This window comes from Grus americana, chromosome 5 (assembly GCF_028858705.1).
Source record: "Grus americana isolate bGruAme1 chromosome 5, bGruAme1.mat, whole genome shotgun sequence".
Lineage (NCBI taxonomy): Eukaryota > Metazoa > Chordata > Aves > Gruiformes > Gruidae > Grus > Grus americana.
The window spans coordinates 36104228-36124346 of record NC_072856.1 but is presented as its reverse complement, the minus strand read 5'-3'; the positions used below and the strand labels follow the sequence as shown (position 1 = coordinate 36124346).

At 35.5% G+C, this 20119-nt stretch overlaps 1 protein-coding gene across 1 annotated transcript in view; it reads right to left on the bottom strand.

Annotated features, from left to right (window-relative positions):
- Nucleotides 1–2791: 2791 nt before the first annotated feature.
- The window catches only part of LOC129207266 (formin), a 142010-nt gene continuing 124682 nt past the window's right edge, over nt 2792–20119 (bottom strand). The window contains exons 14-17 of the mRNA XM_054827950.1: nt 19709–19760; nt 16274–16423; nt 6093–6177; nt 2792–5040 (exon numbers count right to left, since the gene is read on the bottom strand). Of these exons, the coding sequence (XP_054683925.1) occupies nt 4996–5040; nt 6093–6177; nt 16274–16423; nt 19709–19760 (332 nt within the window). The 3' untranslated portion in view covers nt 2792–4995. The remainder of the gene's footprint in view (nt 5041–6092; nt 6178–16273; nt 16424–19708; nt 19761–20119) is intronic.

Below are 20119 nucleotides of genomic sequence, written 5' to 3'. Positions count from 1 at the left end.
GAAATGCTAAGGAACTAGGGTTTCTGTGACTCTGGGATTTCTTATTGTGCAATCCAAAATGCCAGTTTTCTCAGACATAGATTGGGAATCTTTAAAACAGTGTTGAATTCCTGAGTAAATAGATTTGCTACCTTGCAAGTACCGCAAGATGCATTAGACAGATATTAATTAATTAATCATTTGAAATACAAATGTTTATAATTTGTCAATGGTTTCCTGCGTTATGTTGTTCCACACCACAGTATTTGTAATATTTTAAATTTAAAATCACAGTAAAGAGGTCTTCTAGCTTGGATAAGAATATTTCATTACAGTTGAGAAAAAATATTTTTTTAAGTCTTTTGACATACTCTTAAATTTTTCTGTCTAGAGGAACTATTTGAACTGATGAGTCAATGGATATGGGATGCCACTTAGGTACATCTGAACTGAGTCCCATAAGCTGTATTAGACTACACGATCCTTTCAGAAAGATCTTTCATCCTGATTTGAAAGCATCAGAAAATGGAGAAACCACAATTATCTTTGCTAACTTCTTCCAGTGGTTAACTAGCCTTGTTACTAATAGTTTGGAATTTATTTCTAATTTTAATTTATCTGGTTTTAAATTTTATATTATATTTAAAAATACATATTTTAAAAAATTTTTTATTATATTTTTCCTTGCTGGCTCAAGGAACCACTTAGTTCCTAGTATCTTCTCTCTTTGAAGAAACTTATTGACTATAATCAAGCTACCTCTTAACTTCTTTATTTTCTTTACATTTATATGCAAATACATAGGCTTATCTTCAAAAGAAGAATGCCAAAGAGAACTCTCCAGAGTGCAAGTCTTGAAATTCACTAACTGGCATGAATAAATTCTGAATTAGTTAAAAAAAAAAGAAAAAAGAAAAAAAAAAGAGTGAGATCCATAACAATATTGAACAAGATCAAGACAAGGCCAAGAATGAGCAAAACCTGGGTGGGTACAATTTTCTGAAATTATAAGCTTAGACCGGTGCCTAAACACAGATTGAGGCAGTGGATTTTCAAAACCACATCAACGGTGTAATGAGATGAATATTTCTAACTTGTTCGGGTGTTTCAGAAATTCCACACCCACACAAGATTAAGGCATCCATTTTTAAGATATTGACTGAAGCAATGAAGAAATAGTATTACTAAATAAATAAATACATAGTCTTCCACTGCCCCATATTCATCAGATAGGAAAGATGTTTAGATCTAAGAAAGAAATTGCTAACAACTTACTGGAAAATCAGGGTAATAAGAACCCTGTACATCATAGGAAAACAAAATATTTTATTCACGTAGAAAAAAATTAGACTGGTCAGAGATACCCTGGCTGTTTATATCCGGTTGGAGGAGATATCCTCAGCAATTCAGAAAGGTTGAAATCCTATATAAACTTTATCCTTCCTAGAACTGCTGAAGATGTTAAATTGTTTTTCTCTTTGCTTTCTGAATATTCCATCCATTCTACTTTAATCTTCTACATGTGCAGAAACTGAAGATCATACAGCTTCTGTTTTGCTATAAAAAAATTCTAAGTTAAATACAAAAGTATAATATTATTCAATCTATACATTTACAACTCTATAATAAAGTACATGATAAGACATTTACATGGGTTAGTGATGGCAGTATTCATATAGTAATAAAAACATAATGAAAATATAATTTATATTGTCAAAATATCTCAAAGATGCTAAAAGGTCTTTCATTTTAAAATCAGTAAGTGGTAATGTTGTAAATAAGGTAAAGAACACTTCACAAATTATTGATATTCACTCATCTAAACTGAATACTTCCAAATAATTTCATTTAAAAATCAGCAATGTATATAATTTTCCTGGGTAATAAGCACCTACTAAGTAAGATGGGTTTTAGTAGTGCTTTGCTTTATAGATTTTGAGAAGCTTGGCAATAGTAGAAGAGTTGAAAACAAAACAAAAAACAGAAAAAATCCCCCTCTTAAGTCACATCTACTTTGTGGTCACAGAAGTGACTTCTGTGCAGAGCAGAGGTATTTTAAATTACATAGCCTGGAAAATTGTAACTGTCTAGCTATTGCTCCTTGGCTTAATTTACCCACTCTTTACTTTGACCTCCTTGACAGCAATATAGATGTGTACCAAAGACTTCTGTTCCATTCCATCTTTTAATTTTCTTTCTTTTCTCCTTCTCTCCTTTTATTCCCCCCAAACTAGAAAACTCAGGGTGAAGTCAGGCACCAAACTCAATGCGAGCTTAAACTTTTGGTGACACTTGGTGACCCTGGAATGAATGCTGGTTGATGCCCACTTGTTATGTCTCTAGTCTCTACATACTTCATCATTAAACAGATTACCTAGATATATAATATCTGTTAATATTTCTTCCTTAATACAGCATTTTAGGTAGGGTCAGCAGGTGTACCATTGTCACTTCAATCACTGTCTGAAGACACTTCTGGGTATCACCAGGGGTGTAAGTGTGATATTTAGCTGATGAATTCCATCCAAGAGTCTTAAAGCATTGATTAGGAGAACGAATCAAATAGTCTGGGTAAATTATTTTTTTTCCCACTTAACAATCGTTTAACTAGTAATAGAGGATTTAAGTCATGGATGAAGCTGGAATCAAAATCTCTGTCTTGAGAGGAAAATCAGTACAATTGAAGATGAAGAAGAATCAATGTCTCTGTGCTATATAATTCTTTGAATCTTCTGAAAAAATAGCCTAAATTCTCAAAACTTTGGCAAATAGATAATCTGAAAAAAAGAATTACAAATCCAATCAAGGAATGCTTTACATCAATGATTTTAATTTTAATCCCTTTCAAATACATTTTTAAACATTTCAAAATGAAAATTCAATTTGAACTGAAAAAGGAAACTTCACGTTTAGAAATTTTGAAACAGGATAATTCAATAATTTAAAAACTTTTTTCCATAATATATTTCTAATGAGAATTTTCAAGACCAATCCTTTTTCACAAAAAGTGCTGCTCTTGATTAATAGTTCAAGTAAAACATTTCATGGAAAAATTCCTGATCGAGTCAAATGGCAATATACACTATCATCATGATAGATAGAAAACCATATCAAAACTCAACACTTGTTTTCTTAAACACTTATCAGAATTGCCTTGCTTGCTGTTGATCTTTGGCTTTTATAAGCTTTATTGCTCCTGTTGTTTATCACTAATAATATTGGAAACAAACGTACTTTACCTATTTGGTGGAAGAGAGAAAACTTAAATCTTTGGAATTTATTTCTCCACAATGGCAACAGTCGAACTACAAATGAGATTATTTTTTGCTGTTATATTATTGACTGTTTTCGTAAGAATTATGCCTACACATCTTGAGTATATCTGCAGCAGCTAGAAACTCCAAAACATAGAAGGGAATCTTGATTCCCTTATTTTTATTTATGCAGGAATGAGAGAGAGAGTCTTTTAAGAAACCTGCAATATATGAAATCTTCAAGTTAAACTGCTGTTTTCCTTAATAAGCGCATGCTTCTAGGGATGGCTTTGCCTTAGGTTTCATCACAGTTTCTCTATCTAATTTGCTGTATGGATAACCCGTGTCTGTCTCATATGTTCTTTCCAGCTTCTAAGCAAAGGTCTACTACCTTCCCTCCATTACCTTTTTGTACTTTTTTGCTTCACCTAATTTCTCTTCGTAACCATCTTCAGACACCATTATCATTAAGAAGGGGATTTCTCTCTTAGGGACAGCAAGCTGAAGCATGTTTTCTCCGGTTTGTTGTTCCTATTTATAGACTGTTACCTACTTGTATTTAAAAATCACTCTTCTGTTTCATCTTAAGTTAACTTCTGCTTCAAGATCTCTCCTTCTAAGAGTCCAAATCCTTAAAATGAAGTAAGAATCTTAAAGTAACAGTGGATATTCTGTAGGGTTTTTTTCAGGCTCTGCTACTTTACAGGCAATGGTTATAATGTTACAGGAGGACAGCGAGACTCTTATTTCTTCAAGTTTTACTTATTAATTTATATATATATATGTATGCTAGACACATTCTTCATACAAATATAGGGGGACAAGAGCAGGCTGGATAATATATTTTAGAGTGAGATAGTCACTGTTTAAAAGAAAGCTTTCAATAGAATTGAAAGCCAGAGATTTAATGGCAAATGTATAACTTCAAAGAGACATATTGTCGTATTTTAGTTCAATGAATAATGACTAATAAGCTCATCATTTTATGGAATTAATATTTTCCATATATACTGAAATAAAAATATACATTTTTATCATTTTTCTTTTGAAGCTCAAAATTTAGGAAATGTTAGGTTAAAACCATAAAAATAATGAATCAGTTATGCCATCAATCATAAAACTAAAGAATTTGAAGCTATTCCTTTTCATGTGCAAAATATTGTTTCCATTTCAATGTATGGCATAAGCTGAAGCTTCTATAAAAATATTTATAGTAAAATACAGCATAAATCTATAATTCCATTTAATCCGTTTTAGAAAGATGCATCCAGTGCTTAGACACTGTAAAATTATTTAGAATCGGTCAATTTTACCTCAGTTACTGCTGAACTAAAAGAAAGTATGATGTAATAGTCTTTTGTGAGCTGAATGGCATATTTGCTCTCATCTACAGAAAGCCCTGTAAATAACTTACAGGTTGTTAGTCATCACTTAGCATCCAAAATGCACATTTTAGCTCTTCCATATTAATGCATTATGCACAGAGTACTTTAAATAACCATTAACAACCAGATGCATTTTAAACAACGGAAGGAAGAGATACAGAAAATAATTTTGACTTCCCATGTAAAAACCTTCTTAGAATTCCCTCCACTGAATGTACAAACTCCTCTGAAGGAACTGAAAAGTCTTTAGTGGATTGTCTCGGAACAGATCAGCAAAGCAGAATTCAGTATCTAATATAAGGTGCTCCCTGGGCCATGGGTGTAGTAAAGCATCATGCAAGGTATGAAGTCACACTATCATTTTCATCTTTCTTCTTTCAGTTGGCAGTCACATTGGCTTCCTTTTGACGTAGCCTTTCTTTCTGTTAAAGAAAAAGAAAGAGGTTTATTATCATTCTTGCCTACGATTTTCCATCTCCTCTCAAGTTGCCATGAGCATTTGGTCTAGAAGACTGAGAAATAATAAACAAGTCACGGTAGATTAAAGTTTCCTTTAACAGAAAAAATCAAGGCCTGGAGCAGTCAAGGAAGGCTCCGAAGCAGTTCAGTACTTACTGTAGAGAAGCTGAGCTTGCTTTAGCTACACACGTGTCAAACGTTGTGTACCTTTAAAAATACGCAGCTCTGTGAAGACCAGTGCAGCTAGAGAAAACCACATACATTTCAAATTCATATGAATCTTCTTCTCTGGAATGGCTCTGCTGACATAAAGGCTCTAATTTAGCATAAACTAGATTATGTTGTTTAATGACCTCTTCCTAACCAAGTGTAGTCATTCACATCTGCTGCCTGCCCTGCAACTGATACGCTCTGCTGGGAACAGAAGTAATATACCGATTTCTTCAGGTACATTTCCTTCCCTTAGTCTCTTGCTTCCTACAGTTTGAGAAATGCTGGTCTAACCTATGTGCCTTGCACACAGACAAAAAAGGTTTTATCTTCAGTGTTAATTATTAGTCCTCTTTTTGTGTCATATCAAACAAACCGGGATACAGCAAGGAACAAAATGGGGATTTAATCCCTTCCACCATTATTTAACAGAGCAAAGAAGATTTTGTAAAGTTTTGAAAAAACCCACACTCTTAGTCGATGGACAAACATACGCAGTGAGTCTCGATGCGCTATGGAGCATGGAAGATAATACAAGAGGGAAGAAACCAAAAAAGCAGCTCTTACCATATTTTAAAATATGCAGATCCATGCTTAGGCACAACTGAACTAAGTTTTAAACTTAACTGTTGGACATAGGGCATAAGCTTAAAGATTTCTCCGTGGGAAAAAAATCACTCTGCTACGTTCAAACTAAGCATACTACTTCACGCTTCAACAACAGCAGAAACCCGCCATCATTCTGAATGATGAGAATAGTGTCACAAAAACCCTTCTGAATGTCACGTTGAGAAACACATCATACCAGGCTAGCTGTAGGATTGATTTTCTTCGTTTCAACTTTCTTCTCTGCAGTTAGCTTGCTTACTGATTGCTGAGCCACTTTAATTCTGAAACAAAATATATAGAAAAGACATCATTAGATTCAAAGAAATTAAAGCTGTTCTGGCTCTGCTTGGTATACACCTTCTCTGTAAGAACCATCACCCTAACTTTTTTTAGAAACATTAGCCCAACAAACTGCTAGTACTATTCAAAGGCACTTAATATAAGTACCAAAAGTAGATCAGAGTACACTCTGAAATAGAGAAAATCAAAAGCAAAAGGACAGTTTGCCTGTATTGCTCATTGAAAACGTCACCAGGCAGACAGTTTCTCTGTTCTTGCAGTATCTGGGTTTTATGGGGTATCTTTCCTACCAAAAAAGCTGCAGTGCCAAGGTGAGAAGTACTACTCTGAAAAAAACCCAAAACCTAGCTGGCTCAATCTGTTGTATATACAGAATATACTATTTTAGTAGGCCATTTGCCAGGCCACACATTATACTTCCTCTGAAAACTTTGAAATGAAAGCATCTGCCCGTTTTTCCTCAATGTTTTCCCCGTTGCTTTACATGGACTTGACTGGCCAGCCTCACTGATGTGGTAACAGGAGGAGGGGCAAATTAGAAGGGGTTCTTGTCTGGAGGGAGTCAAACCTGTCTTGTGTGCAGCTACAGACCGGTCTACTGAAAGCGCTATTGAGATAAGGGGAGAGAAGAACACAAATGCGATTCCTTGGTTGGTTGCCTTTTGCTCTTAGCGTCCTGCATACAGAACTCTTGTTTCTGTGGGGATTTAATAAGCAGAACCCCATGAGAAGTTTAATCAGGAGGAAAAGGAAAAACAGAGAATTTAACAAAAAGGTACTTGACTCTCCTGTTACAGACAGCGGAAAGGGTAAGGGAAATTCTGTGCTAAACAGTGATAAAAAGGAAAGAAAAGTCTTGGCACTCCCAAGACAGGATCTGCCCAGCTATCAGTGCCTTTAAAATGCTGATGCTATAAACACCTACTTTACAATTCTATACGCAAAAGGGAGCGGGAAAGAAGTTGCGAGTTAATTTTTACAAGCAAGGAGAACTCAGCAAACCAATTTTGACTAATGCACACCAAATCAGTCTTTTACTATAAACAACACATTTCTTGGCAATCTTGAACTGAAAAATTCTACTTTCTTCTCCTATTTAATTTTTTTCCATTGGCAGAAATAATTGCTATGGCCAGTCAAAAACTATTTAAAATACCACGTCCAGTTCAAACCACTTTCGACACACTCAATTTTTGAGGAATTTTGGAAGAAAAGCAAAAAGGAAAGTAGATTATAGCTGCAATTACTAATGTGCACTTCCTTGCTGTAACACTAGCAGCAAACTAGATTCTGGACAACTTCTTTTAAAAATATAAAACACATTCATAAGTTCATTATTCCGTTTATCAATGCTCAGTGTTGGAAACTAAAATTCCTTCTCTGAGCTATGTATTTTAGAAGCTTCTGCTGGGTAGTTATTGATGTCATCTCACTTTCCAGTGCTAAAGAACAGGAGGAAACAGTTACACTACTTTTAAGTAAACTCATTTTCAACACTATTTAGCTACAATATTGACTCAAGCCGTAAGTACACCCGCAAATGCACAAATATGAAATTACTATTCTGTACATTTTTAAATATATCTTAAGTCTTTTTAAAACTTAGTGTTTCCTGTTTCTACAGGTAAACAATGAAGTGGCAACACACCATTCCATCTTTTTACAATTTTTTGTTAATCAGCACAGTTTACTTCTTAATGATGGATGATAGCAGCCACTGGAGAGCACGCTATTCCTCACAGCTACAAAGTTTATGCAAAGATGATGATGTATTTCAAGTGACAGTATTCAGGTTCAGCAGAATCACACCATGGGATCAACTTCTAAATTCTTCCCTATTTTGAGCACATTTTCTTTTTGATCACATTGCCTTTGGTCCTAGGAGTGTTTTCTGAAGAGTTTTTAAATGTTTTATTTTCATCTGAAGGGAGAATTCTAGGGATCATAAACTTTTAGACTTAAAGAAGAAATTATGCCTGTCACTGATTTAGGCCTAGCTCTGTGTATTTTATTCCATATTTGCGTAATTTCCAGGAAATCTGGATTTTTAAAAATAGAATGCATAGTTCAGAATACAAAATAAAAATAAACTAGCTCACTAATGTGATTTGAATCATGTGATATTTGGCTCATAAAAATGACAGACTAATTATCTATTACACTTTCATCTCCTAGGGAAAAAAGCCATCACTTTGCTAACATATGACTGATAAGATTAGCAGGCATTATCAGAACCAGAAGTGCATAATTTAAAAGGAATGTAATTCTTTGGGAATTTAAAAAATCAGATGGATCGATTTTAAGAAAGTAGTTAGCTCAGTAATCACATCAGTGAAGCACCCATGCTGTAAAGGTGCCTTATAAATAAAAATAATTCTTTGTTAAACATGGTCAGGATACTAGAACTGGCTATTGTGTTTGGAAGCACTATCCTTGAAATGAGAAAAATGAAATAGTATGAAAACTGTCAAATCGAAAATCATAAAATTGGCCAACAGCAGAAGTTATTTAGGTATGCCTCTTCTCTGTTCACTGTATTTTTTTTCTACTGCCTTTCCTTAGCACAAATAGAAATAATTTTCCATTTGTATAAATCATATAATATAACTTTGTTTGAAACTATTTTAATTAAAATACCAAAAATTAGAAGTGTTAAAATTAGAAGTAGAATCAGAGATGAATAAGGCACAGAAAGAACAAAACTACAAATAAAGTACATTCAAAAGAATAGAACTAAACTACTAATTATTTTCTGATCCTTTCTTAGACCCATACATTATGTTATTAACCAATCTGCAGACACACCACACAACATACTATTATCTTTAGTTAAAATAAACTATTAAATGTATGATAAAGTTAAGGCATTAATTGTAGTTTATGAGAATTTATATAGATGTAAATTGTTTAACAACTTCTTATAAAAGGATAAACTTCCTCGACTACTTTTAATTGTTCAGCAATTACTTGTTCAAAGTATGTTTGAAGTAAAACAAAAGCTAAGTCATGGAATGTCAAAATGTAAGGTAAATAAATACTCTGTTAAATTTCTCTTCTTCCTTGTGAGTAACTGCAGTTATATTAGATGATAATGAAGGTGGTCAATTTTAACATTTATACTTTATAGAAATCAGGTGGAATAGAAAAGAATTTGGAGGAATATGGGAAATCCACTGAAGTCTTGTGTTCAGTATAAGGGCCAACAAAACAGCTAAAGAGTACTTTGAAAAACTTTACTATAACATTTACTGTAGATACACTAGGCTAAATATGTCTTAGTGACACTGCTTAGGACGTGAGATTTACAAAGCATGGGTTTAAAATGTTTACTCACTTCATCTTATTACTTAAGCTCATTCATTACTTAAGTGTTACATGAGACACCAAATGGAAGTTGGGAGAGGATGCAGAACCTTACATAGTAAAAGGGCTCCCTAGAGAGGCAGGGAAATCACTAAGATAGTACAATAACCAGCTGGAAGGATAATAGAGACCAAGAAGTTCTTCAACTTAGGGAAGTTCAATTAATATGTATTTTGACAAGAAACTCCTCAAGAGCCTTCTCCTGGAGAAACAGTAGGAGAATCAAGCCCTGAGACAGAGCTCCACAACTTAAAACTCGCAGGTATAGGCTGAACAACATGAACTAAGCATCCCACCAACCACTCTATGCCCCTTTCTTCTGAGTTTTTCTAGTGCGAATTAACGTACAGGGGAGCAGCTCCCATGAACTGGACATTTACAGACACATGACCATGAGGGGGAGTTTGGAGATGTGCAAAGGAATAGACTCAATGAAAAGATTTTGGTTTTTTTCTTCCTATACCAGTATAAAATAGCATGGATGTACACACTAGTCTAGCCATGTTTGCGAGATTCCATTGAAGAGAAATTGGGATTTAATCTAATAGATGTGAAGTCAAGGAGGAAGAAAGGGCAATAGAAATGTCAACAGAAGTATATCTAAAACAGAAAAGCAAGAAGGGATAGAAGCGTGTAGTAAAACACGCTAGAAAAATGGTGACAAGAACATTTTTGAACAGAGAGAACCGCAGAGGACAAAGGCACCAGAAAGGAGGGTGGAATAGCTGAATTACATCACAGAGAGAAAAGGTGTGCAAGTGCTAATTTAGCAAACAATAACATGAGGCCAAAAAATTAAGGAATGCAGGCCAGTTCAGCCTTGAAATCTGACCAGCTGCAACACGGATGTGTTTGAAAGAAAAGTTACTCTCCTTCAACAGTGAGCAAAAGATGTGGCGTCAACTGTAATACTCAGCAGTATTGCACATTACCACACAATACGGAAAACAAAATTGAATGTAATTATCAAAACAATCTATTTTTAAATAGGCCATGACTCCAGTTCTGCATATGGATCTTTACTATAAGCAATGGGAACATAACTGGCTTTTTCTTGCCTCTGTGTGGCAGGTGTTGTCTTCCACTGTAAACTGAATGTAAGTCAGACCTCTTAAATGAGAAGATATTAGTGAAAAATAAAGACATTATTTTTATTCAAAATAATTACTTTTATTTTGTAACTAGGCACACAGAAACTAAATCTAAACATAAGCCTGTACTTATTAAAAGTGTCCTTCATAAGCTCATGAAAATACTTTTCCTCCTTATAGGAAAAGATATTATCCAGCCAGGGACTAACCAGATAAACTCATTATCATTTTCACCCCTGCTTCCCATTCAACTCAGACAGAAGAAGGTGTGAGTTGGCACTCTCCATGCTCTAAAGCCCCCAGTTAGGAAAACTAGAATCCCTTCTAAACAAGCCAGTTGCTACTCATGTACGTTCAGACTCTTCTGGTGTGTGAACAGAGACCAAATTATCTGGTTCTCTCTCAGCCTCTTGATATTCTGGAATAATCCATTCTCTTTGCTTCTACAGCTCCTTCCAGGCAGCTGGTGGGTTATGTGGATAGCTGTGGGTTATGAAATAGCTTGGAATGACAATTCTGTGACTTGAAGTTCAAAATTCTCACATAAGACTGTGTTGGCACAGGAATTGTTGTGCAATCCAAATCTTCAGATATGGGTGGAGATGAACAAGCAGAGGTACCTACAGTCAACATCAACTGTTCAACCGAGAACCAAGCTGCATATCCAGCCCAGATCCTTAACACAACTGAACAGTGACCCGCCTTGAGAGACTAAGAAATATCCCCATAGCTCAAATTCCTTTCATGTGTTACATGCCTTACTGCTCTCAGCCCTATGATAATTTCTGATGCAGCCCATAAGTTAATCCTCAAGTAAGAGCACTTTTTCCTGAAAACAGTGTTAGCCCATGCAATGTAACAGGCTACATTTCAGTCTCCATGTTTCAGAAGACAGATGCCTATGAAGACTATGAAGTTTGAACGTTGTCCACTTCTATTACCATGTTGTACAATACAATTGCCTGATCAAGCCTTCAGCTTAAATCTTCTGGAAAGAACTTGGTCATTATTGATTAAATCTTTAAATTGCATTTCAAATAAATGTTCACTAACTAAATCAGTACAAATACAGTAAAATGCATGTTGTCAGTGGAATTTGTCTCCAAACCTCAAATTGCTAATACATTTGATATGTTTCTATTTTTTCTGGGTCTACTGACAGCGTTTTGGTTATCTGTATAAAGTGGATGAGAAATTTTAGCTCAGTAGTCACAAGAAAAAAAATCTATTTTTATGCCTTTAAGAAAGCTGGTGCATAAGAAAAACCAATAGGAAGCAAAAGGCTACACCAATTCAGAACAAAAATATGCTTCAGCCGATCTGAGCTGGCCACTGGCAGATACCTAGGAGTACATAAAGACAGCCAAAGCATAATGATAATCCAAGCCAAAGCAAAGTGATAATCCTCAGAACACTTTTACAGATGGAAACTCTCTTCATATGTAACAGTCCTTCATGAATTTTTCTAATATGAATTTGTACTGTCACCATTCGGAAGCAGTGCAAGCTTCTGGCATCGGTGACAACCTGTGGCAAAGTGCTCAACAGTTTAAGAACGCCTACAGTACAGAGGCATTGCTGCATGTGGCTTGTACCAGCCACTTGCTACTTTCATTTGATGCTCTTCAACTGTTTTATCAGATGAGGTATGTAATGACTATTTCCCATTAATTTGTGCTGGTTTTGGCTGGGATAGAGTTAATTTTCTTCACAGTAGCTGGTGTGGGGCTGTGTTTTGGATTTGTGCTGAAAACAGTGTTGATAACACGGGGACGTTTCTGTGACTGCTGAGCAGTGCTTACACAGAGCCAAGGCCTTTTCTGCTCCTCACACCACCCACCAGTGAGTAGGCTGGGGGTGCACAAGGAGTTGGGAGGGGACACAGCCAGGACAGCTGACCCCAACTGACCAAAGGGATATCCCTTACTGTATAATGTCATGCTCAGCATATAAAGCTGGGGGAAGAAGAAGGAAGAGGGGGGGGATGTTTGGAGTGATGACATTTGTCTTCCCAAGTCACCGTTATGTGTGATGGAGCCCTGCTGTCCTGGGGATGGCTGAACACCTGCCTGCCCATGGGAACTGGGGAATGAATTCCTTGTTTTGCTTTGCTTGCATGTGTGGCTTTTGCTTCGCTTGCATGTGTGGCTTTTGCTTCACCTATTAAACTGTCTTTATCTCAACCCACGAGTTTTCTCACTTTCACTCTTCTGATTCTCTCCCTCATCCCACTGGGGGTGAGTGAGCGAGCGGCTGCGTGGTGCTCAGCTGTCAGCTGGGGTTAAACCACGACACATCCTTCATGCTTGTACAGATCCTATCGTATCCTTCTCAGTAGGGTCCTTTCCAAAGAACTCCCCTCTATTGATGCAGCACGTTGCCAGATCTGTCGTACGCTCTATGGGAAAAAGCCATTTGTGTTTTGCAGCACAGGTCTGTAATTTGTAATTATCTCCTCAATTTGCCCCACAACTACACCTTAATGTCAGAAACATGTAAAAAACTTCCCTTTTTTCTCTGTCTGCATTGCTAAACAATCTGGTACATTAAGGTGTTTGTCAGATATAAAGAGGTGATCGTTAGAGCAAATTTTATTGTACTGTAGTTGCATTCTGGCATTGAAGGGAATACTATGCCTGAAAGAAAACTGTAATCACATTCCTATCAGGAATATGGTTTTGAAAATTTTCTTCATTTTATCTCTATAGTAATTTATATATCATATCATATCTCTATCTAGGTTTGTTATCTATCTGTAACTCTGTCTTGCATTCCTAAATGGTGTGCAAATTTTGTCCAGGAAAGAGACAATGATTCAACTATATTTTGCAGGCAGCTAATTTATTTTCATGGTAGGTTAAATGCAGGGCAGCTCGGTTAAAGTGTTTCCTTTACTTTAAGAAAAAGTCTCATAGAAATCTAATCAGATTTCTACAGTTGTGTTACATTTGGGAACCGAGTAGTTTTTAGACAAAACAGGCTCTTGCAGCTGAGGCTGTCATTTAGTTCAAGGCGGTACTCTTTCTTCCTGAAATTCAGAGATTTTAAAGTTGTCTGTTATACAACGCAAAGTAGTTAGTTTTGAGTACAAAATTTTAATTTTGGAATCTTAGATCTTTCAACCTATTTTTACTACTATTAATTTTAACTTAATAAATTTTAAATTATACCTTTGCATAATAATAATAATTCTGCATATTATAATTAAATTTTGACTTTTCAGAGCCATATTTCTTGAGAAACAAATTATAATCCAATCTTAACATTCCTATATAAATGTAAACAAGGAAATCCATTTTTAGGTATCTATGTGCCCAGTTAATTTAGGCACATTTTACGCTGTTTCTGCAGCTCCTCCTGAAATCTGAAGGGTACTCCAATTGTAAATGTGTTTGCATAATGCCTCAGTTTCAGAACCCAAGTTTGAAAATACTGACTTACACTGCCAATTCTTCCTCTTCAGAAGTTCCTCCAAAACAAAAGAACTAGTTCATAATAAACAGGATTTTTGGTTTTTAAAATGAAATTACAATCTTTAAAAATGCACAACAAATAGTGCATCCAATTAATTAGCCAGTTAAGGAAGACAGCTGTCCATTCCTGTCATGCTAAGGTTTTTAGTTACCAAAGTGCACAATGACTCTTTGCTTTTTTGGACAGCAGCTCATGCACTGTTAGTCTCATACTTTGTAAAACAGAACCCTTAAGTGCTCATGACTTTACAGGACGTTTTCAGGTGATGAAAATAGCTTTTCCATCATTCTAATCTACTGATTTCATGATGTTCTTCTTTTCAGTAGCACATTACAAAACAATTTAGGATGATGAAAACAGTTGTTCCGTCATTCTAATTTACTTATTACACAAGGCTCCTCATTTCAGCAGCTCATTGTCTTGACGAATCACCCAAATGGTGAATGTAAAGGACAACGAATTGTCTTTTTAAGATTAACGAAACTTTGTAAAAATAATTCGAAGTGAACTATGAGAAAGTCTATGTAATCCAGAAAGTGTCAGCTCTTGGAAGTATTATAGTAACTCATGCTCTGCATTCTACTGGTATTGCTTTACATTTATGAATAGGAATAAAGGTATCCATCAAAGGACCTGATGAAATATCTGTGCTGTATTTTTATTTGTACATTTTATCTACATAAACATATCCTCTCACCCCGGTAGGAAAGCAGAGAATATAGCACTTTACTTACAAAGATTTCTTGATTATTGTATTAAGAAAGTTTAAGAAGTTATGTAGTGTTAAAACATTTACAAGGCATTTAAAATCAATTTCTTTGAAGGGATCATTGTATGCCATCAGCAAGGTGCTAATTACATGAAAAGGAATGGATGTACGGTCTGGATTTTTTTTTTTTCCTTGGGTAGCTAATTTCTATTCTTCCTAACTGCTTCTGGAATAAAAACAAGTCATGTTTCATCAGAAAATATATCCCTGAGATGATCCTTACAATGACTATAGCAATCTGCTAGTGACTGGTTATTTAACAATTTTTAATGTGTAAAACAAATCTGCATATTGATCTTGTCACAAAGAAATAAAAGATTCTCTGTAAATATTTGCAGTTTTCAGCTTCTAAAATCAATCTAATCATAACACAGACGATACAAAAAGCTACAGCTTTCAAGTGTTTAAAACCTGTAATGTCTGTAAAACAACATCGATAAGGTTGCTAATTGGGAATTTATAATTTCTACATCTTGTCCTTTAAAAGTCTACTTGTACCTGAACCTAAAAGCCCCACTGATTTGCAGCCAAATGGAAAATGTAAGTGTAAATGAGTTTACAACTTTTGCCAATACTATTTACTTTAAATCTGTGACGATTTGCAATAAGCACCTGGATTTACATTTCATGCTGCAAGTGATTAATCCATTCTTTTCCAAAGCGTGACCACATTACCACTCTTTAGGTCTTTTCAAATGAATTGAGATATGTTAAGCATGGTGCGCTTGCACTGGAATTGGTTTTCCTTTGTAAAAGATTTTAAGCTTCTTTAAGAAAATCAAGCAAATAATTGAAGGTTTTTGGGGTTTGGGTTTTTTTTTTTACTCTACTAATAAAATCAGGAGACTGTGGTGAGATCTAGCGGCAAGTAGTTTGATGTCCTCAGCAGGACACCAAAAGTCAGAAGCAGTGCTGTAAATTCAGTGTGGGGCTTCGACACTGTGCTAAGTGTGGCCTGAATCTCTGGGGCTTCCCTTTGATGCAAGTGCAGTATATTAACTGGAAAAGCATTCACTTTTATTTGTCTGTACTGTCTGCGACAGCAATATCGCCTCATTTAGGCTAGTTCAACATGAAAATGCACAGAGAAGCAATCTGTTACAAATTAGCACAGCTCCCCTTTCATTTTACTAGCTAGTAATTGGAAGGGGTTACAAAAGTGTAATTTATCAGATTATATGTGTTTATCTTTTTGTGGGGACAGCATGCCTTTGGTGAATTTTCCTACGCACCCTGAGGGAATAATCTTTCCTTGATGTCCATTAGATCTGAAAGAAAACAATGACGCCTGTGAAATATAGGAGTATAATTTGTTGGGTTTGAGAAGGAACAGTTTCCCAGACATCTAAAATGGTATTAATGACTTTATTAGAACCTTACCGTTCCTTGGAAATGCTTTTGCTCTCTCGTTTCCAAATGGTCTTGAAGTCACTGCAGAATTCGTACCACACCGTGAAAACGTAGTTTGGTGTGATCTCCTTCTCGCCAGGCTTTGGCTTTATCCCAAAGTATCCCACTGTTTCTTCAAAGCTACGAGGGGGGGGGGGGGAAAAACTGTCAACACGTAAGCCCGCTGGGGAAACAGTTTCTCTGAGGGCTGGTTCCCAATTCAGTAGTCAAGGCTGGTAATTACCATAACTTCCCCTCAGCCTTGGAAACCGTAGCAGCAATTCACGCTGAGTATAACTAACCTTCCAACACCTACCTCATTCCCAGGAGGAGAACTTACAGATGCACGAGCCATCGTAGAGATATGTCATACAGGCAAATCAACGGGCAGTCAATTTTCATGAGAAAAACTTAACATCTTGCGTTTCAGGAAATGCTGTCTATACCTATATCATCTATATCTATATCTATATCTATTTCTATATCTATATCCATATTGATTTCTTTAATTTCATTCTGCAGCACTCCACAAAGATCTTATTCTCCCATTTATCTTTACTGAAGGACTACAGAAGAATCACAGGCCAAGTCAGGAAAAATCTACACTTGGATAAAAATAACCTTCAAGCACTTAGGGAAAATTGGGAGTAGCAACAAAAAGCCACAGACAGTGCCAATAGTCAGTTTGCAAGGCTTTCACTGAAAATAAATCATCTCTGTCCGCATGGGTCAATAAGCAAGTAATTTTATGAAAATACATTGCCAATATTTTAATGCTTTTTTATTTTATAATGTGGCTACTGAATTACTATACAGTCGCATATTTTCAAAGTAGTCCTTTATTATAGACGATACTTCTGATAGCATTTTAACTGATTGTGCATTTTTAACCTTTATGATATTGCTTTGTATAGACAAAATAGAATGATTCACATGACTAGGTACGTGAAAACTTATCTAAAGAAAACAAAAGAAAAGTATGTTCACTTTTGTAAAGTTTGAATCATTTTTCTCTGCAAAGCAGATGTAAAAATCTTGAAAGATTTGGTGATACTTATGAAAAATAATGCTATAATTTAAAAAGAAAGGTAACAATATATTTCAAAATAACTCATTTTTCTTGAAGTACTGATTTTATTTAAGCAAAAGAAAGTTATATTCATCTTTATAGTTGCCAATAGGTCCTAAATCTAGAACACAGGAAGTATAAATCTTGAAAATAAAATAAATAAGAGTTATGTTAAAAACTTGCAAGGAGTCCCCAACTATTCAACAGATGTTACTTCAGCAATAGATGCAGCTTCAGCAAATATTTCTTTCTTAACTTAGACTTGCATTTGCATAGTCCACATTGCATGTTTTCATACAGAATTGCCAAGGTTATGGTCAAGTTTTTTGCCTTAGGTTGAGATTCAAGCTTTTAGCTAGGCTTGAAGAATATAAAGTAACCATCAAAAATACAGAAGTTACCCCCCAAAATAAAGGAATATGTACTCCAGCTGCTTCTCAAAGTAAAGCAGCATGGATTTTAGTCACGTGAGCCAATATGCTTGGGGTTTTTTGACACTTTAAAGATGGATACAGCTTCTAGGACATGCTGAAGAATATCACGTTTTGCCCAAGATGAGTTATTCATATAATAGTTTTTTTAAATCTTCACATACGATAACCTTAACCTTTGAAATTTCTTACATAGGTTTTGTATGAAGCATGTAACTATATTTCAAGTTAACTGGTGATCCATGGTAAAGGAATCACAATGAAATAAGTATGAATAAGCCAATAACATTCTGAGCTGAAGGGTCTGTAGGGCACTACAAGGAGAAAATAAATAAATAAAGAAAATAAATACATAAAGAAAAAACTAATACACCTTTAAATATCTGTGTAAACCATTCTAGAATTTCAAACCTTAAAAATACTAAAATACCTTAGTCATAATCACATGGTAAAACCATTTATGCCTACTGAGGAATGTCATTTCCATTACATTCACTCGGGCCAAATATTCCTCAGCTGTTCATACCCCCTGACAAGGATAGCTGAGCCAGGAACAGCAAGACCAGAAACTCTCTTCTCAGATTCGCTTCGTGTAACATCGTGCTCTCTTCTTCCTAACGGAACCCTTCTCCATCCCAGATGTAGCTGATACAGTCGTCTCTGCACGCTCCGGGATTCTGAGTTCCTGCACACTCTCTCTCACTCTGCCTTCATCCTGATGCTTAGTCCCAATTTCCTCTTCATGTTTCATCTTCAGCCCTTCCCCCAGTAGCTCTGTTTTGCTTTCACCCAGCTTAATCCACCCTCCCGGGCTGCTTTCTGACTTTCAAAACTAACAAACAGATCTTTTTAGCAGTAATTTAAAATGCTGACCGTTTAGTTAGCAATTGAAAAACCCAACCTCCTTGTCAGACAACTAATTCCTCAAGTCGACCACAAATTAGGTGTACCTCCATACCCCGGAGAGTCTACTCTGCTCCAGAAAGGCTACAAAGCAGAGAGAATATGAAAGAGCCCGTGCCACAAACGGTAGGTTTGTAGCCAGGCAGAAAAGAAAAAAGCCAGCCAGCCACCTTTGACAAACGAAATTAAGAGGTAAAGCCCCAGCTGACGTCAGGCGATAGCTCAGCCAATTTAGGCACCTTTTGCAAGCAAATGGAAACAGTTCACCTAAGACTCGAACTGCATCCGGGAGGTGTCTGTCTCTCTTTTCCTGACTGTCTAGGAAGACTAACCTAGGTCCCTCAGTTAGGTGGAGTGATTCTGGGCTCAGAAAAGTAACATAGAAGTCCAGATTACCACAGATCTGCCTTTAGTGACCATGAAGAAAACAATATCGCTAAGAAGTTAAAAATTAATTTACCTCAGCTGACTTATAGCAGTTCCGTACTTAACACAAACAAGGTCAAAGGCAGATCTTTCACTCTCACACAACTGTGATTTGGTAAACAAAATTTATTAGAAATACTAACTTATTGCATATGTTACTGTCTATCTCTAAATCAATTTATCTCACTTCTCTCCCTATTTTGCCTCCTTTGGTCTAAGTAACACACAGATATTCAGGCAATAAAAACATTAGGATTTCACTGGTTTCTTAGTATACGGCATTCAATAGCCTGAGCGCTGAAAACGTTCAGTGACGATGAAACTAATTTTTACTACTTTAAGTGGTTAATCAGTTATTACAATATTCTGTAAAACTCTGATTCAATTCAGTGTTGACAGTAATTAAAACCTCAAACACAGTACACTGTTTGGCTAAAAACTCAGCTGAACTTTTTCCTGGAAGACTACATAAGAATTTTTCAGAAAGCATATTACTTCTTTGAAGTACAGATCCTTTTTCATATTTAATGTAATTCCTAAGATCAATAACATCTTTGACCAAAATAAACTGTTAGAAAACACTAGCAAAAACCTTACCATTTTTGTGCATTTTCCAAACTGCTCTCTTCTTTTTTACGTTCTTCTTTAGCTGCCAATGAAAAACATTTCAAAGACATAAATTACTGCCTTACTGTTTTAAAGATCCCACAGATTAAACATCTCTTACATTAAAAATTGGAGAGGTTGTATGCTAAATATAATAAAAGTGATAAAAATTTTCTAATTTTCAATTTTCATTTATTTCATGTGCCTAAACGAATGCTTCTAATGTACCAATAAAGTGTATTAGATTTGAAAAGTTATTTAAAATCCATGCTTTAATATGTGGTGGCAGACATTAATCTGAATAAAAAGCAAATAATTAAACCTGACTTACAGATTTTAAAAAAGAACATCGTGTATGTTGTTTTATTGTTTCAGACCAGAACTTACAAATTTAGACCTGTT